The sequence below is a fragment of the Gopherus flavomarginatus genome, chromosome 6 (assembly GCF_025201925.1).
Source record: "Gopherus flavomarginatus isolate rGopFla2 chromosome 6, rGopFla2.mat.asm, whole genome shotgun sequence".
Lineage (NCBI taxonomy): Eukaryota > Metazoa > Chordata > Testudines > Testudinidae > Gopherus > Gopherus flavomarginatus.
In genome coordinates this window covers 25,441,227-25,468,975 of record NC_066622.1, presented here as the reverse complement: position 1 = coordinate 25,468,975, position 27,749 = coordinate 25,441,227, and the positions used below count along the sequence as shown (strand labels likewise).

The 27,749-nt window shown below is 38.3% G+C and overlaps 1 protein-coding gene across 4 annotated transcripts in view; it reads right to left on the bottom strand.

The window, feature by feature from the left end:
- Nucleotides 1-27,749, bottom strand: part of DNAH12 (dynein axonemal heavy chain 12) — a 159,719-nt gene that overhangs the window by 38,450 nt on the left and 93,520 nt on the right. For all 4 annotated transcript variants that reach the window (XM_050958412.1, XM_050958411.1, XM_050958410.1 and 1 more), the window contains 15 exons: nt 27,071-27,249; nt 26,270-26,462; nt 22,674-22,835; nt 20,061-20,255; nt 19,034-19,167; nt 18,479-18,641; nt 14,164-14,244; nt 11,510-11,686; nt 8,694-8,825; nt 7,769-7,858; nt 6,254-6,394; nt 4,700-4,941; nt 4,191-4,338; nt 2,415-2,560; nt 696-910 (listed from right to left, as the gene is read on the bottom strand). In XM_050958412.1, the coding sequence (XP_050814369.1) occupies nt 696-910; nt 2,415-2,560; nt 4,191-4,338; nt 4,700-4,941; nt 6,254-6,394; nt 7,769-7,858; nt 8,694-8,825; nt 11,510-11,686; nt 14,164-14,244; nt 18,479-18,641; nt 19,034-19,167; nt 20,061-20,255; nt 22,674-22,835; nt 26,270-26,462; nt 27,071-27,249 (2,398 nt within the window). The remainder of the gene's footprint in view (nt 1-695; nt 911-2,414; nt 2,561-4,190; nt 4,339-4,699; nt 4,942-6,253; nt 6,395-7,768; nt 7,859-8,693; nt 8,826-11,509; nt 11,687-14,163; nt 14,245-18,478; nt 18,642-19,033; nt 19,168-20,060; nt 20,256-22,673; nt 22,836-26,269; nt 26,463-27,070; nt 27,250-27,749) is intronic.

Here is a 27,749-nt window from a genome sequence, read left to right as displayed (position 1 = left end):
CTCTATCCTGGGCCATGACAAACTTCAACATGAAACAATTTTTTTCATTTAGTTTTGAATGAATTTTTTGTTTCAATTTTCTTTTTGAAAACAAAACAAGAACATTCAGTGTTCATGTCCCTCTACCCTCTCTTTTTCTCTCATATATTTACTTTTCACCCCTTTTATCACTGGGAAAAGAAAGGATATATTTTTTGAAAAAGGATATTCCCACCTTAAACCCAGACCTTTTCTTCATCATCATATGACTTTGAGAAGATAATACTTACATGAAAAATTGCAACTTTTGCAAAATACCATAATAACTTTTCTTAACTTAGAATTTAATGCAATAAATACAGCCTACTAAGTTAAAACATATTTTATAAATAAATATCTTGCTTTACACAGCATATTATAACACTTTTGAAAAAAGATATTCAGCGTCAATGGGAGTTCAACCTTTGCAGGGTCAAACCTACTACATTTAAATATATCACCGCTGTGTAGTGAAGTTTTCAAGTAAGAAATCTATAATGTGACATTTGTGAACTTTATTAAAAAGTAAAAATCAGCTTAAGAAGGCTATCAAATTACATTCCTCTGATCATAAGCAGCAAAAGCAAAGAAAGAAGAAAAATATTAGCTGATAAAACAGATCATTAGATGAGCATTAATGTTGCATATTTGTGGGCTCATAACTAATTTTCTTGTACCTTGTTTAAAGGTTTGTCTAAGCAGCAGGGGTTCCAATGATGGGTCTAGTTCTTCCCCAACATTTTCTAGCAGAAGTGGAGTCCCAAACTGAATGCAGTTCTCCAAAGTTCTCATGTAGTCTGTATCAGTGAACTTGATAACACTCAACTGGTTTTCTTTCTCTGAGTTCTTTATCCATTTATTGGCTTGACCCTGGGGATCAATCATTAATGGCCTAGAATGTACAGTACAAAGAACTTGCTCAGTATATGACTTTTTGTAAATTCAAAATTATTTATGCTATGGATGAGCTGGAAGAAAGTGACACATGATACTTTATGGCTGTATTATTTTAAGAGATGAATGTCCACTGGCTGAGTATGACAGTCACAATTTGAACAGAAGTACCAGAATTCTGTTAAAAGCCATGAAGATGGTGTTTATAATTTTAAAAAAAAAAAAGGTCAGAATTCAGAATTTTTTTGACAGCTTCGTTGTATTACTTCTTTGGAATTCTGATTTTTTTTTAGAATTTTTTATTTTATGCAAGTTTTGAAATATGGAGCTATAGTCACTTGCACTAATCGAAGATATGAGTCTCTCTCTCTCTATATATATACACACATACCTCTACCCCAATACAATGCCACCTGATATAACACGAATTTGGATTTAACGCGGTAAAGCAGCGCTCTGAGGGGGTGGGGCTGCGCGCTCTGGTGGATCAAATCAAGTTCGATATAATGCGGTTTCACCTACAACGTGGTAAGACTTTTTGGCTTCTGGGGACAGCGTTATATTGAGGTAGAGGTGTGTATATTTTTTTTTAAAGGAAGCAAAAGCTTTTAGCACAAAAGCTGTCAGACAAATTTAGTGTATCTCACAGGTAGGCTGTTTGAGTTTCAGTGGAGGATCACTGAAGGGATATAAATAATATCTGAGTGTCTTTCTTCCTGTAGGCAAAATTCAGGTTCCAGAACAGAATAAATAACAGAACATTATTATTGCAATTTGTAACGTTTTTCTTGATCGAAATTCACTCCTGTGCAGAGGGCCATCCCAATGTTCCCACAGCATTTAAGTGGGACTTACGTCGTCAAAATAAGCCTTAGATCAGTCTTTGATAATGAAAATCCTTGTGCTGGCCCTCTGCACAGAAGTCAATTTCATTCAATACACTAGTCTCTAAAACATGACAAAGAGTGAAGCTGAAACTGACTGTAGTAGCAACAGGACCTTGAAATGTGTGCATAATCTGACACAGTTTTTCTATATTATGGTTTATATATTTAATGGCTCACACAAGAAAAATATTTATTAAAACTGTTGTCAAAAATGTCTTTCTGCCTTCTATGTTTCTACAACTGCAAAAAAGAGAAATTACCAAATTTATATCAATCTGTGTTATTAGTCAATAGTTTTGCAGTGTGAAGTCATTGTACACAATAAAGACATTGGAAACTAGTGGATAATTCAGAAATAAGTTTAATCACAATATAAAATTCAACAATTGCATTTAAAGATGAAAAAATTATCTGTAATATTCTGGAAGGAAAACTTTCACCCACTGAAAACATTGGGTCTGATCCTGTGAGGAACAATGCCTCCTCAAGTTTCACTGAAGGGTTAGGGAGAGGAAGGGTATGCAGCACCTTTCCGTTTCTAGTAAATAGACTAAATTTCATTTAGTCTGAAATCTCAGTTTGTTTTAGCAAATTATTAGCTTCTTTGTTACCTACCAACGCCTGGAGTTGTCAACAATCACACCATTATCGACTGAAAAGTTGTCTGTTGGTAATCCCGCAATATTCCAGGCTCTGATTTTTATTGGGTCACCAAGGGTCTTACTCAAGGAGAAGTTCTCAGAACAAGGGATATTTTTGTCCTACAAGAAAAAATAAATCTTTATTCTTCATCTCTTTAAATATTGTTAAAATACTGTTTAGGTTAAAAGTATTAATTTATTCACAACATGCTTTAAAAATTGGCTTCTGTTCAAGGAGAGAAAATCATGGTGGGAAAAATTCACTTTTGCAGAAAATGGAAAATTTTTCCCAATTTAGTAGAAATTTTGTGGTGACTTTCCCTAGTTTTGTGGGATTTTTCTCAATTTTTTTTTCCAGTTCTGAAGGTATTCTATTTTATCCTTTTGTAATATGTTGTGTGATGATAACTAACACACTGCAATGTAGTGGGGAAAACAGAACTATCTGGAAATCTTTAAATTACAAGAAAATTTTCCCAACTTTTGGTTTATTTGTTCTGTATTTGGACTTCTAATTAACGCAATGCACTTTTCCAATGCTGGTCAGTCACATATTACTTCATCGTTACTTACTTACCTAAATCAAGTCTATGGTACAACTGTATCTTTAAAAAAAGCACAAGCAAGTACTGTGCAGCAATAATTTTTTCAGCAAAGCACCAGCTATACAAATATATGTGCTAGCATAGACCTCTGCACCCATGAGGAACACCACTGACTTCAGTGGAACAATGGGTGCATCTATTTGCAGGATTAGGACCTAAGAGCAGCTAGAGTTAGCAACATCCAACAACGAAGTGGAAGTTGAAAGGCCCTGATCTTGCAAAAGGAACATTCTGGTCCTGTGTTAGCCCTATTGGTCTCTTTGCAGGATTGTAGCCTAAGCCTTTATCTTCCACTTTGCCATCCACCATACTTCACGCTCCAGTACTGCAAACAGATGCCCCATGGAGTCCAACTGAAATCAGTGGGATGCTGTATGGCAGTAAGGGTCCATCTGAGCAATTCCCTTTGCAGAATCAGGGACTTAGATTGTGACTTGATATTTCATTCTGCAAGTATGCAAGCCCTTTTCATGCAACCACTTTTAAAATGTTTTAAAGGGAAGTAACACAGTTAACAGTGCTTAACATGTTTGCATCCACACTACGAACTTTAAAAATGTTTCATGTTTATCCATTCAAAACTTAGGTTTGGAAACACAGTAAAGGAGCATCATCTCAAACAAAGTCTATGAGTCTATGAGTGTTGAAAATGGTTTATTTAAATGGTTTACTTGAAGGGCTTTACTTGGGGACAGGGCTTTTATCAGGATAACTAAATATGCAAAAATTCTTTTGGTTTGTGGTTGGGTTGGACAGACTAGCTAGCATTGTGCCATCCATCAACATGTGGCTGCATTTTAGTTTATAAAGTGATTCCTTTATTTATTTAAGGCCAATTTCTGAAGTCCTCTCAATCATTACTTAGTCTTTACTCACATGAAACTCTCACTGAAGTCAATGGGTCAACATCAGATCATTGCTGGTACAACAGTGTAAACCTGGAATACATCCACTGAATTCAGTGAACTACTCTAGAATTACAGAAGTGTAAATCAGCAAAATTTAGACCACTGACTTTAATATGATTTTTACTAAGACACCAAGTAAAAAATTAGAAATTTCAGGATTTGGCTCACAGATTGTTAAGCATTTTGGGATCCCTTGGGATGAAGGATATTATTTAAACCTAAGATAAACTTTCTAACCTTGCACAACTTGCTCCAGCCTTTAGTACACGCTTGTCGAAAGGCACTAGTGAAAGCACCCAGATAAGCTATCACTCCAGCTGATATCAGAACATCTCCTGTCAAATTATCATATGTATTTTGAAGATCATTTGCAGCATTACACCATCTATGGATAAGCAAAGATACCATATAAAAGAAGCTAAAACTGCTATATTGGTAGCATTAACAGATTACATCATCAACACAAGAACTGTTTTCCCTTTATGTTAAAGGTGAATTGCAAAGAAATAATTAAAACATTGTATTTGTGCACTTGAATGTTGCTTTGAAGACTGCCTCAAGTGTTTTGGTGAGTATTTTTTATATCACAATATTGTGTCTTTTGACAGTCTTTGAAGGGCCTGATTGCCCCAGTCCCCAAATGAGGATAGAGGGATGCAAAAGTTTAAGGCTCAGAGAACTAAAGCTCAGGTTTTGTCTCTACTTTTTGATGCATGTTCAAATGAGCATTTGTATTGACATCTGACCTTGATTTTTCTCCACCCAGTCCTCCAATCAGCTTCTCTGCTCTTTCTAGTTTCTTAGCACACAGATCCACCTGGAATTCTAGACGAGCCTTTTCTTCAGTTTTCTCAGCAAAGGTTTGTTGCAATTTTTCCAAATGATTCTCCACTGCTGCAAGTTCAGTTCTCTTCTGATTCAGTAATGCCATAGTTTCTGCTAAGGACTGCTGAGCCTCGCCTAGACGAGCTTTCTTGGGAGCAACCACCTGTTCGATTACAATTAATGAAGGGATGCTAAAGCCATATATTATAGGGTTAGTGGTGTACAAAGTTCTAAATGTAACACTTTGGATCAATATTGCAAGGTAAGGAAGAGAATATTTTATAATATTCATATTTGGAAAGAAGCCATAGTGATGAATAGGAAGGTGGGTGTAATATACTAAACGCACTATGTTTTTTTGAGAATGAAGCTTAGGAAGTATAGCCAACTAACAATGTATATTCATTCTAAATTACTTGAATCAAAATTAAAATTAAATTGGCTCAGAACCTTATTGTATTAAATTAATAAATGAAGTTGCATTACGGAGGCAGCAAACATATTGTATTGATACTTGCCATAAATTTGTGTCCAACATTGGACACCTTTATTATTATTATAGCAGCAATGCTAGTACCATTGATAAAAAAAATTACTGAAGTGAGATAAACAAGGATTAAAGCAGACAGAATTTGTTCTCCTTTTTCTCTTAAAAAAATTTGTTTAAAAATTAAAACAAAAAAAGAACAATACAAAAATCTCTAAAACAATATTGTTCCAAAGTATCATCCATTGGCCAAAAAAATTACTTGTTTTATAATTTGATTTTCAATATCCAATTACAGGTGGCAATTTAGGTTATATTGTTCAAAGAAAAAAAGAACATACAAATATTTTTCACAGTTTTCTAGTAGAATGAACATATTTCTGTTCTATTTAGTGGTGTGTGTACCCTACGGCAGAGATTCCTCAACTATTTAATTCTTTGGATTTCTCTGTAAGAGAAAGTCTCTTGCATGGACTCTCTCTCTGCATTCACTATCCCCTTTTTCCCTTCCCTGAGTCTCAAAATATTTAATTAGACAACCCACTCCCCATGGACCTCCTGGATCACAATTTTAGATATCCTCTTTTATGGTATAAGCAGAAAATAAAAGTAGTAGTATAGTTTTTGACAGACTTTATAGTACTTTATTTTAATCTGTATGCTGCTTCAGTAAAATATATCTTATCTTCATCAAATCTGACAGTTATTTTCATCTTCACAGATAGTCCCAGTCCTCTATTAAATTTGAAAATATATGTCCTAAATTTATTTTCCAATGAAGAACCTTTTATTTTAGTTTAAATGCAATTATAATAAATAGTATCAGAGGGGTAGCCATGTTAGTCTGGATCTGTAAAAGCAGCAAAGAGTCCTGTGGCACCATATAGACTAACAGATATAAATAATAAATAGCTTAGTCTTGTAGTCCTCGTGTATGTCGCTTCCACTAAAGTCAACGGGAGTTTTCAGGAATGGTATCAAAACATACCTTAGCAACTCTGTCATACACTTCCATAGCCATAATCCATTTACACAAACCCTCAGCTGCGGAGGATGCTTTAGCCACCTTAGGTGGATCAAACTCAGGATTAGTCAGATATTCAGAACGAATCTTCTGCATGACAGTCACCTACATGATAAAAACATTACAGCCATAGGAAAACTTTATTTATCTCAGGCCCAGTTTTGCTACTCTTACCTTGCTGAACAGTACCTTAACTCCAAAAGTTGATCAACTGAAATCACTAAGGAATTACTCAATACGGGTAACTGTGACAGAGTTCAGCCCTAATTTGTTTCTCTAATTTTCTCAATGTCTACATTCTTACCCACCTTCCCTCCTAGTCAGATCATCATCCTTTGTGTCCTTCTTCAAGTCTTATTTTAAGTTGCCCCTCCTTCTGAAACAAATACATTCCCTTTCTTCTTTTATATTCTTCCTTAGAATTTACTGACTTCAGCAAAGCTTTTTAATGATGATCCCCAAAGTTATCTCTACTGAATGAAGACTGGATCTTCAACCAGAGTATGTGAATGAATTACATTGCCTGTGTAATTTCTTCTGGGCCCAATCTTGAGATATTAAGTATACCTCTATCTCAATATAACACGACCTGATATAACACGAATTCGGATATAATGTGGTAAAGCAGTACTCCAGGGGCGGGACTGCGCACTCCCGTAGATCAAAGCAAGTTCGATATAACGCGGTTTCACCTATAACACGGTAAATTTTTTTGTTTCCTGAGAACAGCATTATATCGAGGAAGAGGTGTACTTGCAACTTGCAAGGATCAGGCCCTTAGACGATAAGTTCCCTGCAGGCAGAGGTCACATCTTTTTATTGCATCTTGTACATTTCTGGGCATATAATCATACCATGTTATCCACACTGTCAGATTTAATCTATTTTTCAGATAAACAGTTGTTGTTTTTTTTTTACACGAAATTAAAAAAAACTGATATATTTAGTCCTTTCAAAACTAAATAAATGTATTATGCCAGACCCAAGATTTTGTCACAGCTTTTCTGGTAAACATACAGGGACTGATTTAGTAAAGCTGGTACAAGGAGATGTTACTTACATATTTTTGAGCTGGGTAAATCTAGGTACAGAACTTTTTACTCAAGCAGCTAGCAGGTAGTGGTACAGACATCCCTTACAGAGTACCTATTGAGGGATAACTCTAAATCCTGCTGGAATGCCATAGGAGGCACCACTGGTAGAAGCCACTGAGAGGAAGAGTTGAATCACTGTATTCCCAGTCTGCCCTGGCCATGCACCCTTCGTGAATAGTGTCATTCACTTCTCAGATGGCACTTGCTCCTAAAAGCCCACAGAATAACTGAGATTGCAAGCTGCTGTGTGCTGACACAATTCCCTCTTCCCCATGCAGTTTATTTCCATGAAAGCCCCGTGTAATTTATCCCTTGGTGTAATATCTTCTATATATGCTTTTGGAGGCAGATTTCATTACTCAAAAGACATTAACCAAACACTTACTGGAATGTTATCTTTGTCATATTCTCTAAGATCCTTTAAGAAATTCATGTCACCTAGAACTTTCTTGCTAGGCCCCCAGTAATCCAAGACCTACAATGGAAATTAGGGAAGAACTTTTAAATTTTTGAAATCAAAATGAATTCATAAATATCCTCTAATTAACAGACAGGAATGCATACTTATTACAGAAGGTTGGTAAAAGTCAAATCGCAGCATGTTTAAGGATTTAGTTCAGACTGTTTATATTTTGAAGCTTTAATATACTACTAATCCAAAGTATTTGCCACTTAGTTTCCTCATGTATGTTATTAATATAAAGCTCCATCTTCCCTAATGTTCTAATGTTACAGCAATGTTCTTTTCCAAGACAGAAAGGAAAGAAATCCAATGGGGTCACGTGGTATGAAGATGAAATCTCCTTGAGAATGCAATCAGCCACAGAGAGAGAAGTCTGTCGGACTAAATATTTCCCCAGACCCTACTTAAAAATCATAATAGTGACTGGGGAGTGGGGGGGAAGACCCTTTACTCTGATGATTGGCAGTACCTCTTATATAATAAGGGAGTTTGGCCTGATTCACCACATGTAGTGGCTAAGGCAAGAGTCCACTTAACTGCCCTGTCTCTACAAAATCAGTAGCAACTCTCAGGGAGAAGGAAAGATACAGGACCAGGACTCACAGAAAGCAGAAAACAGTGAACTCTCCACTCCACAAGTTATTTTGTAGTTCCATAGCAGGTGAATTGGAAGTTGAAGCTGTCTCCTTGTGGATACACAAACTGCATCCACGTTTTTCTTGAAGGCTGCAAATGTGTGTCTAGTTTAAAGGGCCCTATATTTTTTATTTGAGAAGAACTGCTATTGATGAACAAATATATTAGAAAAATTATATTCTTATTTGAAATTTGCTTTCTGCCATTTTACCTTGCCTCCAATGCCCGTAGGATCTGTAATTCTTTCAGGTTTTATATCTTTCATAACACAGATGGCAGCCATAACTAGTTTGACACCAGATGGAGGATTCTTCATTGATTTCACAATTGTTATATCAGCAGGCTAAAACAAAAGTGACATTTTAAAAATAAAATGTATTGATTTACAGTTTTGTATATCATACATAAAATTCATTAAGTTCAACATTCATAACAAAAGAAAAAAAGTTCTCAATTTCTCATGACCAAGTAGCATATATGTAGTGAATAAAAACAGAAATGAAAGGAATTTTAACACTGCATGCAATAAATATAATAATTATAGGGGTTTTTTTAGAAGGGATGATTTGAAAATCTATAGTTAATATTGCCTGAACACAAGAAGAGACCACCAGACAGTAACTTTTTCTTATACATGAGAGATCAAAATTAGAGCAAGTTTGGTAAGTGTAAACAAACCATACAAAAATCCAAGATTAGGTCAAAAGATTTCTTTGGTACTTATCCCTAAGTAGCATACAAGACCTCTCATATGTTTGGTAAATCCAACTGAACAGTTCATGCAGGCATTTTCTCTACAATACTGTTCTAAAGTCTGGTAACTGAGTCATAATGGTGACTGAAAAATTCAAGATCCAGAAAATTCTTAGCCATATTATAATTTTAAAACAAAAATGTAAGTGATGGATTCCTTGAATGGACATCCCTAAGCCTAGCTGCGTGGAGAAACTGAACACCAATGTTAACATGTCAATTGTGTGTAGTGCCTAACACAGCTCCAGTCTTGCCAATATGCTTGTGCTTAGCTTTAGGAATGTGATTAGTCTCATGAAAGAACTGAATTGGATACATGTGAGAGTAAAGCATGTATAAATGTGTTTGTAAGATCTTAATCAGGATTCCTCTTCTCATCCAAGTTTTTTTGTGTAGTAATGACCAGGTGGTCTCCTAAAACAACAAATTTAGGGCCTAATCCTGAGACTAGGGCCTAATGCTGAGCACTTCCTGAGAGACCTCAACTCCCATTGACTTCAACAGGAATTGACGGTGCTCAACATCTAACAGGAGGAACACAGCTCCTTGCATGATCAGAACCACTCATTCCAAAAAGATGGTAAAACAAAGATATATAGAGTGGCGCTCAAAGAAGTTTGTGATGATTTGTCACATATAGAGAAAACCTAAAGCAGAGATGGACCAGAAAAAAGAAGAAAGGACAGAACCTAGTAGCTGAGAGAGATGGGAGCCAGGGAAAGAAGGGAGAGATACATATTGTCTTGGGAAAGTACTGATAAATATAAGCAGTCAGGATGGGCTCTACCCTGACATCTGGTGGTGAGTTGTGGAAAAGAACTTCAAGGGCTGATCTTGTTTGCATAGGCACCCCTCCACCCCCCGCTTAGCATGAGCCCAAATGGTCACTTTGACTGCTGTGGAATCCCCAGTTTCTCTGTTATTGGGGCAGGAAGAATAAAATGTTGTTATCCTGATTATGTGAATCAAGGACAAGGAAACTTTTATGACAGAGGGACTCGCCATCAACTAAGTAGCACTTGCTAGACAAGGGACATGGGTTCCAAAACCCAGTGAATTGAGATGGGCTAGGAACAGGTATTTGTACTTGATGGTATGGGCCCCTTTTGAGGGCCTGAAATACCAATTACACCTCCTCCTCTCTCTACTGTGGATTATCAGAGCTAATTTTAATTCCATTAGGAGTCTAGTTACTGGCTGCTGAGCTGAATTCACTTTGGGACAATGGTGCACCAGCACTGAGGGTCCCCTACTACAAGCTGATATCACTAAAGAGCTAAAATTACTAAGAGCTGACATCATTGAGTGCTGTCGGAGGGCCTGAAAATATGTTGCTAAGCAGTTGGTGGAGCAGAGCAGTTTGCAGGATGACTGGAGCAGCTCGCAGGACAGCTGGAGCGGCTCATGATACGGCCGGTGGAGTGGCTAGCAGTGAAGGCTGCAGCAGAACGCCATGGAGAGGAGGGGCAGTCGGCCTCGGACCATGTAAGATGCCCCTTAACACTGTTGTCTCCGCCCCCAGACTGGGAGGTAAAACTCTGCAGATAAACTTTTGAACTCTGGGACTGCACTGACCAGGGACAGAGACTTTTGGATTGTTGGACTTTTGGGTGATTTTTTGGGTTGCTGGACTCAAGACCCTGAGAGGAAAAGGATACTGCCAAACTTACTTGGGGGGATGGGGTAGGTCTTTTGCTCATGGTTTGTGTTATGAATCCTGTTTGCAGTGTTTCCCCAACATAATGCCACATTGTTTCCCTCCTTTATTAAAAGGATTTTGCTACACTCAGACTCCTTGCTTGTGAGAGGGGAAGTATTGCCTCTCAGAGGCGCCCAGGGGGTGGTATGTAATTGTCCCAGGTCACTGGGTGGGGGCTCGATCTAGTTTTGTATTGTGTTATTGAAACGGAACCCCTAAATACTGAACGCAGCTCTCGTTGCTGCCAACTCAAATGGGCAGAAGCGTTACATAAAGAAAGTCTAGGGACAAAAAAATCCCACAGGCTTTCAAGCAGAGAAGATATTTGAAACCTGTTTTCTCAGAAGTGCTTTCTGTGTCACACAACAAAAAGAAGTATGCTTTTTAACAATCAGAAGAGGAATAAAAGCATATCTAGTTCATTGTGATTGTGCCCAGATGTCAAAAACAGAGAACTTTAACCTTTTTCAAACCTTCTCTTGTTTTCTCCTTAACGTGTTCTTTGGCAAATAACCCAAAATACACAGAAAAATTAAACAACTCTTTAGAGTGTCATTTTTTAAAATTTAGCTTGCCTTAAGTGTGTCAAGTGCAGAAAGTGCTGCCTCTAGTGCTGGAATTGCCTCTGCCAGGTCACTCTCACACTCATTCTTCAGTTCCTGGGCTTCTGCTGCTTTTTCCGTAGCAATCTCTTCATCTATTTTCACAGTTTTACTTTTTGCTTCCACTTCTGCAGACTCCTTCTCTATAATCTAAAGAAAACACTCATGAACAGAATTCACCAAACTTGCCACTGAATGGTGTTTATTCAGTCAACTGTCTGGGGCTATGAGGCAGAGCATCTACAAAATAATGTTGGTTTACTTCTTTGTCTTTTTCAGTAGGTTTAAATTAGAATCATTATTAATTTATGTGACACTAATCTGTATAAATTTTTTTTCCTCAAAATAAACTGAAAAGAAAAGATCTGTAGGTAATGGGAATTTTGTAGGAGTAACATTACACCTCTGTGGACACACGTCAATAGCTAGCAGAATCAAAGAAACATAAGCAGCCTTAGATTGGAAATTGGAACTGAGACATATAAAAGGTGTTACTTATACTAAATAAGGCCTTTATACCCCTAGAATTTTGAAATTCCTACCAAGAAACCCAACACTACATGCACTAAGATTACAGTTACTACAAATAGCTGTTTTTACAATACTTTTACATTGTAAAAGACCACGAGTTTACCAGTGATTTTTTTGTGCATCAAGCTGCAACTTATAAATGGATTTGTTATGTAAAATGATTTTTACAGGCTCTAGTCTGTAATATAGACTAGACCCATTTTGCTTTCTTTTGAGTGAAGAGGCCATCACTTAATTCAGTGCAATGACTCCCTCCCAATTCTATAAATGTGATGACTAGTTACCTCAAAGCTGATGGGTGCTGGGGTCTCTGACCTGGAATGCAGATTTGTCAGAGTAGGTGGAATGTATTTTTAGAAAGCCATTTTTAAGTGACAGCCAAGTTGACAAAAAATGTCAAGAAAGACGTCCCTCTATTTGGTACTACAGTTATTGTAAGAGCAGCCACGTACATCTACTAAGAGCAAGTTATGCTACCAAAATCCACTGAATTTTAATGAGAGTTGGGAACCTTACTTTCTTTGGCTCTGTTGAAAACCCCAGCCTATAACCTTAGGCCATGTCTACACTAGTAGGACTTCCGTGGTACAGCTGTACTGGTATACTACACTGGCAAAGTGCTCCTAGTGTAGATGCAGTTCATACCAGCAAAACTGAGCTTCTGCCAATATAGCTTATTCCAGCCCCATTGAGAAAAACAAGCTATACTAGCAAAAGTGCAGTTTTGCCTGTAAACTGCATCTACACTAGGGGCTTTTGCCAGCATAGTTATATCAGTCAGGGATCACACCTCTGACCAACATAGCTATGCTGGCAGACATTTTTAATTTAGACATAGCATCAATGTGTAACCACAGGCACTTCAAGAACAGAGCTCATATCTTAACCTCATCTCCCCTGTAAGACAGACAGCATACAATAGCATAATTATACTACCCCTTTCAGGAATTCACTGTAAAGCTCCTCCACAAATAACTGAGATTCTGAGGTATGGACAAATATATTGTACAAGTAAGCACTCTTCATTAAAAACTAATTGCTTTGCAAGTGGCATTATGGATCTGTAATATTCACACAAACGTTGTACTACATGCTTTTCAAGGGTTACTTAGGCTTGGTCTACACTACAGAGTTGGTCTACACTACAGGCAGCTTGTGTCGACCTAACTATGTTAGTGTCTACACTACATATCCCGCCGATATACATGCCTTACTACACCAACATCATAACTCCACCTCCATGAGAGGCGTAGGGCTTATGTCAGTGTAGTTAAGGTGACACAGTGCCTGTATAGACACTGCATTCCTTACACTGGCTGTTAGCTGTCATTCTCTTCCACTGAAGTTGTGAAATTAACAAGAAATCCGTCTCTCAAGCCAGGCTGCTACTAGGTCCTCTCCAAGCCAGATTGCCACCCAGGTTCCCTTCTGGGCTCCCCACTTTCCACTAGGAGCCCTGATGCCCCTCCCCCCTGGGGTCCCAGTTCCCCATTTCTAACTGGGAGCATGGCAGCTGACTGGACTCCAGGCATGGATCTCCCTGCTGGAGGTGACAAGTCCTGGGCAGCTTCTCCCCTGCTCCTGGCTGGAAACGGGGAGGCAAGAAGCCCAGGTGGCTACCCTCTCCTCCTGGCTGGGAGTGGGAAGGCAAGAAGCCTGGGCAGCAGCCTCTCCCCCTACACAAACTCCTGACTAGAAGCAGGGAGGCAAGAAGCCTGGGTGGCAGCTGGGCTCCCAGCAGGGAGCTGCATGGAGCTGAGAGCCCTGGCACTCAGCCTCCCACACTGCCCTTTTTCAGTCGGTGGAAGTGCTCCTGGTGAGGATGCACACCACCAACAGAAGGAAGGTAATGTGGACACCAGCCACCGCAGTAATTACCATTATGGGACACCATTATGGGAGACAGCTTTACATTCTACTGGGCCTTCATAGAGCTTTATCAGGAGGAGCCTCTAATGGGAAGCCCTACTTCGCCAGATTTCCTGGAAACCCCACCTTATCAACACGATAGTTGCTAATTAAAATAATCATTTAGTCATTACAAATAACTCAAATTATGTATTTCATCACTGAACAATATATTTGCTTAACTCTACCTTCATCATATTTGCATTATCCACTTTAGCCGCCTCCAGTTTGGGTTGCAGATCAACTAGTTCTTGCTTCATTTCACCAACCTAGATGGACATTTCCTTATAAAATTATCACAGTAGCAGTAAATGCTGATGCTAAAAATATAGCAAATAATAAGTAGAAAGTTTAACATTTAAATACAGTATAAAATCAAATATGGGTAATATATTTAAAATAACCCCATAAAAACTTGTTATAGTCCCTGAAAACAGGCTAGAACATGAATGACAAGAACCTGGGAACATAAGACATAAACCAAAAATGAGTCCCAGGGCAGTTGAGCCCTGCCCCACCATACAATCGCACTCATAAATTTGTCCAGCTCGCTCTTAAAACTAATTAAGCTATTTGTCCACATCATTCCTATTGAACTATCGCTCCAGAAGCCTTATAATATGCCTCAAGCAGCCATTTGGAGTGTGTTGAGACCCTTGATCTCAACCCATCAGTGCAGCAAACTCTTGTGGGCAGACACTGGAACGAGATATTTTTGTGGACATTGCTGAGCAGATCTCCATGAGGGGTCACAACCAGGATGCTGACCAGTGCCAGATAAAGAAGAAACAGTTCACAATGGCTTACATTAAAGTCAGGGATACCAGGAAATGTCTCACTGTGGAAATATTACCTGTCCATTTTTGGAGGAGCTGGACAGTATTTTGAGCAATTACTCCAATACTCAACCCAAGGAGGTTGTGGACCCTGCTGGCCATCCTGGGGACAAGCAGCAAGAGTCATCAGAACACAATGAGGGCAGTCCCTGGAAAGACATGATGTCTTCAGGACTCAGGATCCAGTTTCCCTACTGTACCCCCACAGCCCTGCCCCCAGAGGCCATTCCTCTCCTCAGCCCAATGTCAAGCCAGTAACAACAATTGCAACTGAGAACCCAGCTCTTTCAAGCCATCTAATGCCCGTGATAACTTTGAGCCCCAACACTCAACACCAGAAGGCCCAAGAACAAGCAGAGGCAGGGGTACAGCATATACTTGCTTGTTAATTGGAGCTTCTCCCTATTGTTGTGTTCTGCCCTTCACTACACTGGAGTTTATTTTTTATAGTCATTTTAAAATTGTGTTTCATGTTTAAGTAAAGGTTTATTTTTGGTTGTTATAATAAATTGTTGTTTAAAAACAGTTAAACTCATTCATAAAGAATCAGCAATCAATTTTACACAGAAAATCCGTAAACCTATATGTAACTCATAGGTTTTCATGAAAGTATAAACATAAGAACATACAAACGGCCACACTGGGTCAGACCAAAGGTCCATTTAGCCCAGTTTCCTGTCTTCTGACAGTGGCCAATGCCAGGTGCCCCAGAAGGAATTAACAGAACAGGTAATCACTAAGTGATCAATACCCTGTCACCTATTCCTAGCTTCTGGAATAAAGGTATTGGCACAGCACAAAGGTGCTGTTACAACAATTAGAAGCCCATTTGGAGAAACAGAACAGTTTTTAGTAAGAGTTGAAGTTCATCAAGGCTCAGCTCCAAGTTTGTTCATGTTGGTGCTCAATCCAGACAGTAGCACCCTGGTGCATGCTTTCTGCAGATGATGTAGGGCTCACGGAGGAGAGTAAAGGGGAAGTGGAAAAAGATAGAGAGATAGAGTTTGGTACTAGAAAGAAATGGCCTGAAAATAGGCAGAAATAAAACACAGTATTTGGTCTGTAGATTTGTCTTCCTGCAAGGTAAGCTACTACCAGAGGTACAGAAATCCGTGCACACGGGTTCAACAGTACACGATAATGGTCAACTCAGCTACAAACTTGTATGCTGAACAGGAAAGGAATAGACTGAGGTAAGAGAAGTGAGAATGCCCTTCAAACTGAATAATAGGATCTACAAGATAGTAATTAGGCCTGCACTTTTATATGGCTCAGAATACTGGGCACTGAGGAAAGGACAGGAGTAGATATTGAATCCAGTGGAAATGAAAACGTTAAGATGGATGCTCAGAATTATAAAGATGGATCATGTTCAGAACAAATGAATTAGGGGAAGTGTGAAGATGGTACCAACTATAGAAAAGCAGAGGAAATCCAGGATGATTTGGGCACACAAAAAAGTAGATTGGAAGAATATAAAGGAAACAGGGTGTTAAACTCAGAAAGTGGAGGGTAAGAGAATGGTTGGAAAACCCAAAACTAGATGGATGGATGTTACACAAAAGGATTTAATTTGCTGCAGCGTTTCTGAGGAACTGCTTCAAGAGAGACTGCAATGAAGAAGGAAGACTCGAAGAGCTGACCACATACAAAAGGAAGTAAGGCTAGAAGACGACGATGACGATAAAGATACAGACACGTGATAAAATAAGGAGTGGCACAATGTGCCTCTTCTACCACCCATAAAAGAAACTGCAGTGCTCACAATTCATTCCCTCCTGCCCCCCAGGATAACAACTGGATGTACAGCTGCACATTTTCAGGCCTCAGACTTTCCCCCTTAATTTCACAAATATAGTGAAAAATACAACATGCAGTTATAATCTTAAGCACATTTTTTCCTGCAGCTTCCCACCTACCATTCCACAACTACTGATGTAATAGTTAAACGGTTACTTCCTTCAGTCCAAATGACCTGTGAATGGCTTCATTAACCAGGAAAATAGAGAATACGCTGGGTCTCTCCCCAGATAGTTGAAGCAATCTCCACACCATTAATATCCATAGTGAGCTTGGATGCCAACTGCCCTTCCTCCATTAAGGTAAACTGAACTGCATTCTGAAAGATCCTGGTACTGTGGACCCTTCCAGACTACCCTGTATTTATGTTAATAAGCCTGCCACACCAGGCCTAGAGCACCAGGCAGAAATACTCCTTTCTGTTTATAAACTCTGAGCTCCGGTACAGAGGGCAAATAATAGGCACACAGGTCTCATCAGCTGCTCCAATACAGTATGGAAACCCAAGCATGCAAAGCCATCAGTGTCCTGAGCATTACCAAGCTTTATAACCTGGTGCAACAGTACTTTATGCATGGCATCACACATCTGCATAATAATTGCATCAGCAGTCAGTCTCCCTACACCTAATAGGTTGGTTACAGATCAATAACATTTGTTAGTGGCCAGCTTTCAATGGCATTGGCGACCTGCTTCTCAACAGATATGAGGCACAGCATGTTGGTACGCTGCCATTACAACTCTAAGGCTACTTCAACACAGATCTCAAAATAGGCTGCCTTCATCACTGCTGCTCATCCCAGGTTTGGAGAACAAGCTGGTTTCCCAAGCCCAGAAATAGCTCCAGCAGTAGCAGTGGCTTGGTGTCATCCTCATCTTCCTCCGTCTGCTGCTCCTGAAGCTGCTGCAGCTGGAGGACCCACTGCTGCAGCCACATCAACTGCTTGGTAATGCAGCAGGCCAACTCCAAAATGAAACCACCCTGCTCAGAGAGCTAAAATGCAGCCCAAACAGCCTCTGAGTATTTGCAGTTGCCAGAATAGTGGAGCGGAGGATTATTGGTTCCATGCTCGCTGACAGCAAACTGAAAATGGTGCCAGCCCACCCAGAAAGAGAGGAAGCATGGGACGGAGAGAGCAGAATCATGAGATTTTTTAAAATTTGAACCCAAGTCCCAGAATGTTACTGGCTTCCACTATGCATCCAACAATGTACAGCGAGAACAATCCCAGAATATACACAACTCAACACCAAAACAAAGGACCAAGGGATACTCTCCAAGAACGCCACACAGTATGCAGCAAGCCCCAACCATATATGTACACAGTGATTTAAATTGAAAAAAGGTATAACTGTCCCATGTGCACAATATTTGTGCAGCCTGCATGTTGTGCATTATCTGGCACATCTACTCTGTGGACTAAACCCCCTGTGTAGACAAGCCCTGAGATTTCTGCCCAAAATACATCCTGAATTGAGAAAATCTTATAAGAGCTCCTGTTTTCATGCACTTCTGATATTCTGGCACCAAATCTCACATGAATAGCTATTCTGATGAGGTTTTGGCTACATCTGAGCCAAAATGGAAAAATAAATTCTCTGCTCTTTTTAGAGAGAGAAGATGGGTGAGGTAATATTTTTTATTGGACCAACTTTTGTTGGTGAATGAAACAAGCATTCAAACTACACAGATCACTTTTTAATCCAAAACCAAAACCATAGGGGTTGTTTCAGATGTAGGGATTGGAATCTAGTTCCCACCCTGGAAATTTTAACGTTTTGACTTGAAGTTCTGCTTTTGGCTTGTCTCAATTGAACTGTTTTTTAAGTTCAATTTCTGCCTGTTCTAACATATGTATCTACTCACCTGAGATTCAGCAAAAGCTAGTTTATCTAGTCCATTAGTATAGCCCTTTTTGGCTTTCATCACAGTATCCCGTTTTTGAGTTAAAAGTTGCTGGAAGGCAGCAATAAGTTCAAGATATGAAGTAGGAGTTACATAATTATGTCGTCTCAGGGTTTCCAAGAATCTATGGAAAAGAAAGATAATCTTTTTAAGTACAATTAATGGAACATAAAAGGGATGGAAAATAAAAAGTGTGACAACTAACAGGAAAGATCCATTTGTTTTAAGAATAAAAATTTCACACAAACAAGTTCTAAACTTGCACAGTTCTTCAAATTTACAAATTCAAAGTACAGAAATTATCAGGAATGATGGTGAATAAACTATCTTACCAAATAATGTAGTCCATCACCTAATTGCCTTAATTGTTAACAAATGTTCTCTAACCTATTATTTTTAATTTTAGATTATTCTTCATTTTACCACTTTTGACAGTAAAAAAATCTCATCTTCTCCTCCGTATACCTTTATTTATATAAAATATTACCCCATTTTTAAAAAATATACAAAACTAACTTTTCAGAGAGTGACAAAACAGAAGTATGGAAGTGTTTACAGATGGGCACCACTTCTTGCCGTTCGTTGTCTGTGAGCTGAAGTTTTTCTAAGAATTTATTAGCCACACGTTCAAGGGCATCTTCAGGCCATGGCTGAAAAAAAAGGCAGAGGGAGGACATAAAATGTTACCACTCAATTTGTGCAAAGGCATAATTTTAACATTTTGGAACAAGCAATTTCTTTAATGGGTCCAATACAATATGTCTCAAGAAATGGCTTGCTGGTGGCTAATCAATAGATCTAGCTGTAGTTTAATTGCTGATAACACCATTTGTAAGGATTGTGGCCTTTAGCAATTAAAAGTCATTATCCAGGTTTTAGTTCTGCTAAGGAACCTCTATCTTCAGTTTTTCCCAGCAGCACAGGAAAACATTGAGCACTATCATAAAATGAAATCTCCCTAACACTTGTCAACCATTCCAAATTGCTTTCACCTTTGCTTCCAACTTGTTGATTCTGTAAACTGGCAGCAGAAATTATGAACATATTACTTTTTCACCCAACTTATTTTGTTAACCAAAATATCTAGGTTAATTATACACTGTTGTATTGGTAACAAGATTCAGATGTGAACAACTATTTTAAAATCTTGAATGCCTTGAGATACAGCACATCATATATTATCTGATTAAACAAAACATACAATAATCAGCAAATGAAGGAATAAAGCGTCATTAGAGAGCAAGTTGTTGATGACAGAGTAACATTACGTATAACCATGCTGAAACTGGTCAGTACCTACAATATTTTACATCTAGACACTCTAATTTTTTTAAAATATTTTTCAGCTTTACATGTAAGAGGATGAAATATCAAATAGTTTCTCAAAAACATGAGTGAGGATGACTTGTTATATTTTAAGTATTTTGAGAGAAAATAAGCCCTGCTTTCTAGAAGATAAAAGGGAAACATAATGGGGTATGAAAACACAGGTATTAGAAAACTGAAACCCTTTTTGTTGAGGCAGCAACATATTTTCACAAACCTGGAACCAGTCAATAGTACAACAATTGATGAGAGAAGGGAATTGTCTCAGACGATTGCGGAAAGCATCTCCAATTGGACTGAACGCTACCACAACGTGGAGATTTTCTTTGCAGCGGTTCACAAAGTAGGCAAACAAGGCCAGGGGACTGAGTTCATCATGTTTACTGCCAGCTTGAGCTATTGCACGAACACCCTAGAGAATAATGAATGGGATGGGGAAGCCATTAATTAATAACCTGTCACTAAAGACTGTATTTCAAAATTATTTAAATTGTCCGTTTTTGACATCACATGATCTAAAATGTAGTATAGGTAAAATAAGACAAAACCTACTAATAAATAGAATAAAACTAGAAAAATAGAACAATAAGTAAATTATATTTCTGGGTGCTACACTAGTATTTATCTGTAACTCTGCCATCACTATTCTAGAAATAATTTCCTGCTGGTTTGACCAATCTAGTATTCTAAATTAGGATAAAGAGTAAACTGGTTAAAAAGTGACCTTCTCTTTATGGGGCAGTTATACATCATATTATGAAAATTAGAATTTGAAATGGAACCTCTTCAGGCAATAAAGTATCTTAGCCTTTTTCAGTAACACAACAATAAGACAATAAGACAATTAAAATCAATCTTCAATAATTTACAAATAACATTTAAAAAGATATCAATTATTAATATAAATTAAAGGGTACAAATTATTACCCTCATTGTGAGGAAAGTCACGATCATAAAAATAAATGTTCCTCATCCTCTAATTTACATTTCAAGTGCCATACACCACAGCAACCTCCTAAACTATGTTTCATAAAAATAAACAACTTACTAAATGCATTTTTGAAAGCGATAGTCAAAACAATTAATTAAAAAGATGTGCAGTATTTACCTACAGGTAGAGAAGGATTCAAATTTCCAGATACACAAACATTTCACATTTAATCATTTACAAAAAACTTTTCTTAGAAGAAGAAACCTTAAATTCTGAATATATGAAGCGACTATCCCATTATTCTGTACTGTTCTTACATTTTAATAAATACTGATCTCAATTAACTAACAATCCACAAAAAACAGATCATCTATTTCCCTAAATTTCAAAAGTTTTTTCCACAAAATATGACTATTTCACATAACCTAGAAATTATTTTTTAGAAATCTATGAAGTGGAAAGATAGATTAGTGATAGAATTATTTTGATGGAACATATTTTCATGAATAATGAATGAGTTTATCTTAACTGATATGCTGCAGAATAATTACCACATTTAAATGCTACATGGAAAGAAAATTATTTGAAATTAAAGAATATGTTCGAAAGAATTATGAAATTGAAACAAAACTATCCAAAGCCAACCATCTTTAATAAATACTTGGTTAAAATGAAAAGATAATGCCTTAAAAATCCAACCAATTAAAATCATCATATAATCTAACTTCTTTGCAAAATATATGGAATGGTGCTTTCAGTATATTTATTATCAAACCACAATGAAACAAAAAAATAAAAAAATGTATCAAATAACGTAACTAATTAAATAAAAACATTTGTGCATCTACTATGCACCAAATTCTATGAGTTTTGGAAGTGTAACACCATGATGGTTCATTAGTTGACATGCCATGATACGTGAAAAGATTAAGACCTAAATTTTCAAAATACTACATTAATTTTGAATGTCCAACTTATGAAACCTAAGCCCCGATTTTTGGAAGTGCTAAGCACCCAAAAGGAGTGAACGCTATTCTGAAAATATAAGTCTAACCCTGTTCAGGGAAGATATAATTGATGACATACATTTTCTGCTCATTTCTGGCCTTGGATATACTAGTGCACTTGCTGCTGATTTCCATGTAAGCTGCAGGGGTGCAGTGAAAAAGTGAATTGTGCTTTTATTATGGTATTCCACAAACAAAACAACCCTCCCTCACCCCCCCCCCCCGCCCACAATACACATACACCACCAAACAACATCATCCTACCTTTGTTTACAAGGGATTGAGGTAGGTTAAATGTGACATTTCCCCCCAAAGCAAGCCCTAAAACCAAGGAAATGCCTAGTTATGGGACATTTAACCATGTCCTAATGCCCACACAAGAAGCTTCTACTGACAGAGACTGACTACATAGTCCCAGAGAACTTATTTCTTCCTCCAAGTAATAAGAAAAAGTGTAAAACCATCATTACAAGCTCAGCAATATTAGCAAATATTGAGGGTTGGCATATAAACACAAGTTATGTGTACAGTGTGTTATGTATTTGTGAGGAAAGCATGAGGTCAGAATTAAGGTTTACACCAGAGGCAGGATGTATCAACAATCCCATTTTATAAACAAGTTAACACAATTTATAAGAAGATCTTGTAAAAACAAGATTACACAAGATCCAGTAAAAGTCATTAAATGAACTATACATATCCAAATACACTTTAACAAAGGTATACACTGTTAAATTCTTGATGCAAAAATTCTGCAGTTTTGCTTTAAAATTGTGTTGCTGGGGCAAGTTAACTTATGGTTCCCCTTTTAAATTTACTATTTATTGTCAAACCACAATGAAAATAAAAGAGGTTACATTTTAAGAGAAATATAGTCATTTTATAAGGATACCTCCATAATATCTTGTTTTTCATCTGCTGCAAAAAGATTGGGTACTTCTCCAGTATTGAGAACACTGTCAATATCTTCCAAGAAAGCTTCTTCTTTAATCTGTGTGTCTGTGATTATAAACACAGTTTTCAAGCCCTTCATGCCTGCACTCTTCAGAAGGTTCTATAAGAGTAAAAAAATTAACTTTAAGTTGATTGAAAGCATGGTACACTCTAGAACACTCTTCTTGAAAATTAAAACCAAAACACATGCATGTTAATCATGAGCGGTGAGTGAAACTTACTGTGGGGGAGGCGAGCTCCTTGTCCTGCCTCTTCCGCCCACACATGAAACCCTCTCTCCTTTTCACCTTAAAGGACTAATAACACTGCTCTACAGCCAAAATGCTTCTGAAATAAATGTAGTCCAACTTTACTAATTCTGGGTCACTGAGAATGAAAATGATGCTTAAAATTGTTGATTGGCTCTAGTTTTCAAGATATGCTATTGGATCAGTAAATACAACCCTTGACTTGGGAATAGCGGAGGATAAGTGAGTTATAAAGAGAAGGGATCTCAATTTAAACCAGAAATGACTAAAATACATCTTTGACTGGATCTATGAATAAATCTATGACTGGGTTTGGACAGTACTTGCTTTTTAGGCAAAACAATGAATGATGTAATCTGAAGCTGGTATTGCATCATACATGATATGAATTGCATCATGTTATTCCTAGAAGTCATGGATGATGCAATCATAACGAAGCTTACATCACTCTGTTGAACAAATTGCCCTATATCAGCTCTAGAACTCTTACAGTGTCATGCTCTCTTATTTGTCAGTGTTTGATTTTGCAAAGGGACACATTTCTGTTTAGCCAAAGTGAGCAGAGATGCCTCGTACTTGTGTGAACAGTGCAGATAACTTCTGCTATGTTTGTGGTGAAGTGACTTTTGCATCACAAAAGCGCAGTCTAACCACTATGGTTAAGAAAGCCTATCACCTTTATTTTGGCTGCAAAATTGGAGATCAGGAGAAGAGGTGGGCCCCACACATATGCTGCAACACTTGTGCAACAAATCTTCGCCAGTGGTTGAACAGGAGAAGGAAATCTATGCCTTTTGCAATGCCAATGATTTGGAGAGAGCCAACAGATCATAGCAGCAATTGTTACTTCTGCATGGTGCCTCCAGTTGGGAAAGGTGTGTCAAAGAAGAAAAAGTGGACTGTGCATTATCCAAACATTCCGTCAGCTATACGCCCAGTACCCCACGGAGAAGGACTGCCGGTTCCTGATGCACCGGAATCATTCTCACTTGAGTCAGACGAGGAAGAGGAAGAGGATGAAACTTCTGGTCCTGAACCATCAATGTCACAGGACCCACATTTTCTCCCATCCTCCTCCCCTGAACCACACCTCATAACACAAGGTGAACTGAATGACCTTGTTAGGGATTTGGAACTATCCAAGAGTAAGGCAGAGCTGTTGGGCTCCAGACTACAGCAGTGGAATCTCCTGGCAGGCTATCAGGGCAAATGGAGCCCATCAATGCTTGCAGACTATTGCTGGACAGTGACAAGAGATGCTCCATTTAATGAATACAAGAGACAAGCCAAGAAGTGCCGAGTAGACACTGAATAGGACTAGACTCATAGACTCTCACAGACTCTAGGACTGGAAGGGACCTCGAGAGGTCATCGAGTCCAGTCCCCTGCCCTCATGGCAAGACCAAATACTGTCTAGACCATTCCTAATAGATATTTATCTAACCTACTCTTAAATATCTCCAGAGATGGAGATTCCACAACTTCCCTAGGCAATCTATTCCAGTGTTTAACTACCCTGACAGTTAGGAACTTTTTCCTAATGTCCAACCTGAATCTCCCTTGCTGCAGTTTAAGTCCATTGCTTCTTGTTCTATCATTGGAGGCTAAGGTGAACAAGTTTTCTCCCTCCTCCTGATGACACCCTTTTAGATACCTGAAAACTGCTATCATGTCCCCTCTCAGTCTTCTCTTTTCCAAACTAAACAAACCCAATTCCTTCAGCCTTCTGTCTTGAGAACATGACCTATGAAGGAAGGCTGAAGGAATTGGGTTTGTTTAGTTTGGAAAAGAGAAGACTGAGAGGGGACATGATAGCAGTTTTCAGGTATCTAAAAGGGTGTCATCAGGAGGAGGGAGAAAACTTGTTCACCTTAGCCTCCAATGATAGAACAAGAAGCAATGGACTTAAACTGCCGCAAAGGAGATTCAGGTTGGACATTAGGAAAAAGTTCCTAACTGTCAGGGTAGTTAAACACTGGAATAGATTGCCTAGGGAAGTTGTGGAATCTCCATCTCTGGAGATATTTAAGAGTAGGTTAGATAAATATCTATTAGGAATGGTCTAGACAGTATTTGGTCCTGCCATGAGGGCAGGGGACTGGACTCGAGGACCTCTCGAGATCCCTTCCAAACTATGTACATAATAGTTTTTTGAGTTTTGTTTCATAATAAATTTTATTTATATAACCCTTTTGCTGATTTTTAAAGTGTTACATAAACAGGACAGGTGAAATATTATCATGTAAAGCAACCATAAATACATGAAAAGACTTAGGTTTACAATTTATGATTAAAACTCTACTATCTACACAATATACATAGACATAAAATGTAAAAACTTAAATATCTTAGAAACAGTAGCCAATCAGTTGTTTTAATTGTCATATTTGAATTCAGCACATCAAAATACATAATAAATATCACATTTTATCTCTGAAGCAGACGACTTCTCAAAAATTGTAGACCAGAGTAACATTCCCCAAGGGAACTGAAAAGGCAACAGGTATAGCTCAACTGCCAGACAGATTCTCCTCTGCCTGGCAGGGAGTTTGGTGTACACTGTATAGAGAGAGGTGAAAAGCCAGGCCACCTGCACCAACCTGAAGCCTAATCTCTCCTTTTGAAAAAGTGCTTGTCATTGACAGCCTGCATTAAGGCAGTAGTTTAATTACCTGCCAGACTCGTTTAAACTGGGTTTGAATAAAATGACTAGATCAAGAAATAAACTCACTAGCTATGTCAGCTCCTCCTTGAGCCAAGGTAGCAGAGACTAACTGAGGGATCGTCATTTGGAAACTGTTTTTAACCCCAATAACACATATTACTACAATAGAAAAGCCAGCTGAATGTGGCCAAAGGCTTCCTGGGAGTTGGCAATTGCCTGTTAAATGGTTTCATTACTACTTCAACGGCTCTTTAACAGTGGCAGTGACCTCTACTACTAGGTTTCTGGAAGGCTTTTTAACTGTGTAAAGTTACTCAGGGATCCCCTCCGCTCACCTCACCTCCATCATCTGCCACTCCTCGCTTGCATTCTCACATACACCCATGCCCCGCGGGTAGGAGTGGGTGAGGAGAGATGTGGCCGGCAGCTGTGGGGACATGCGAGGGAGGAAGGGAGGAAGATTCACCCCAGGCTGCAGCAGCAAGCCACGGGAGCCACAGGGAAGAGGCAGGAGGGTGGGGGCCCCACAGCCTAAGTGTTGGGGGGCAGGGACAGCTGTGCTAGGGAAGGCAACGCCTTCTCTTAGCTATTATACCTGCTGCCCATGATGTTAATACTCACCTTAAGATCCTCTCTCCACTCATTCATACCATAGCTCTTAGAGATCTCTGGCTGAAAAACATACATTTTTGCCATGGCTGTAGCCAGACGGGTCAAAGACTGACGTCCACTCCCTCCCATTCCAACCAGTAAGGCGTTGCCACCTGACTGCTTCAGAATACGACTTATCCGAGACAAATGTTCCAACACATACCTGACAAAGAAATAGATTAAACATCATGACAAGTGACAAAGTAAATTTAGAAATGTTTTATATTTTTCTAAGCTAGTATTTTTACTTTCTGTCAATAAGTCTGGGAAATGTTAGCAATTTAGAAGTGCTGCACTAAGTCCAGATAATGCTCAAGCTGTGAAGTGGCTCTCTATCTATCTATTGGGGAGAATTCTACCACTTTTGCTTGTGGCCTCTGGACCCCCATTTCACCAGGGAAAGGGATTCCAAGTCTGTGCACTTCTAAATTGCTAACATGAGTGCTCCTGCAAAGGGTCCCTGGGGAGAAAAAGGTTACTTCAAACAAAAGTTAACTGAAGAAATAAGCAGAGACATAAAAGGAAAAGATCATTGCTCACTCACCTATTCCCTTTCCCCACCAAAAAAAGAAAAATAGTCAGTACATTTGCTTCCCAGAAAAATCATTTGAATTGTCCCCAGCATCTACCAAAGGGTAATGTAATCAGCAACAGTTTGGTGGAGACATGTGAAGGGTAAGAGACAGGTAAAAATTTTGCACTTCTCAAAATGGAATATTATTACCAAGTTGTTTATTGCCTAAAGCTGTTAATAATGCCAAGTATGTGCACCTGAAAATTACAAGGTTCATTCTTGTTTTGTGAGTTTGGTTATATTCTTCCAAGCACTGCTCCACAACATCACTGAACTGTTGAACACTTGGAATTTCAATATAAAGTCTTTCATCTCCTTCAAGGTCAGGGTTCATGTAATCACCAAATACCAAACTTCTCATGTCTTCTTCAGTTACCTATGGTATAAAATCAGTAAGTTACAAAGTGAAATTTAACTGTCGTCATTTTCCTAATTCAGAACATTTAAAAATAAAGTTAAAATTATATAAGTATACCTGAAAATAGAAAAGAGGCACTGAAATACTTTACCTTAGGTAACAGACCAGATTACCTAATTGGGAGTGCTTCTGTTTTGGGGGAGTTATTTTTAGATAGATATGACTGATGTATATGTAAAAATATTGTTTTTTTCAGGGCTTCCTCTTGAATATACTGTAATACGTAATGTATATTATATACATTACTTATTATAGTATCATACGCTGTGGTGAGTATTCTCTTTATAACGTTCCCTAGTGCACTTTCATGTAGTACTGTTTCATACAGCGATACACTGAAGTATACTAGGGAAACTTTAGTACTCACCAACAGGGTCTACATGGACTAATTAAGGAGCAATACATTAGTACACTTTAGAGATCACACCTCTAGTCACAATGCTACGTAGACAAGCCCT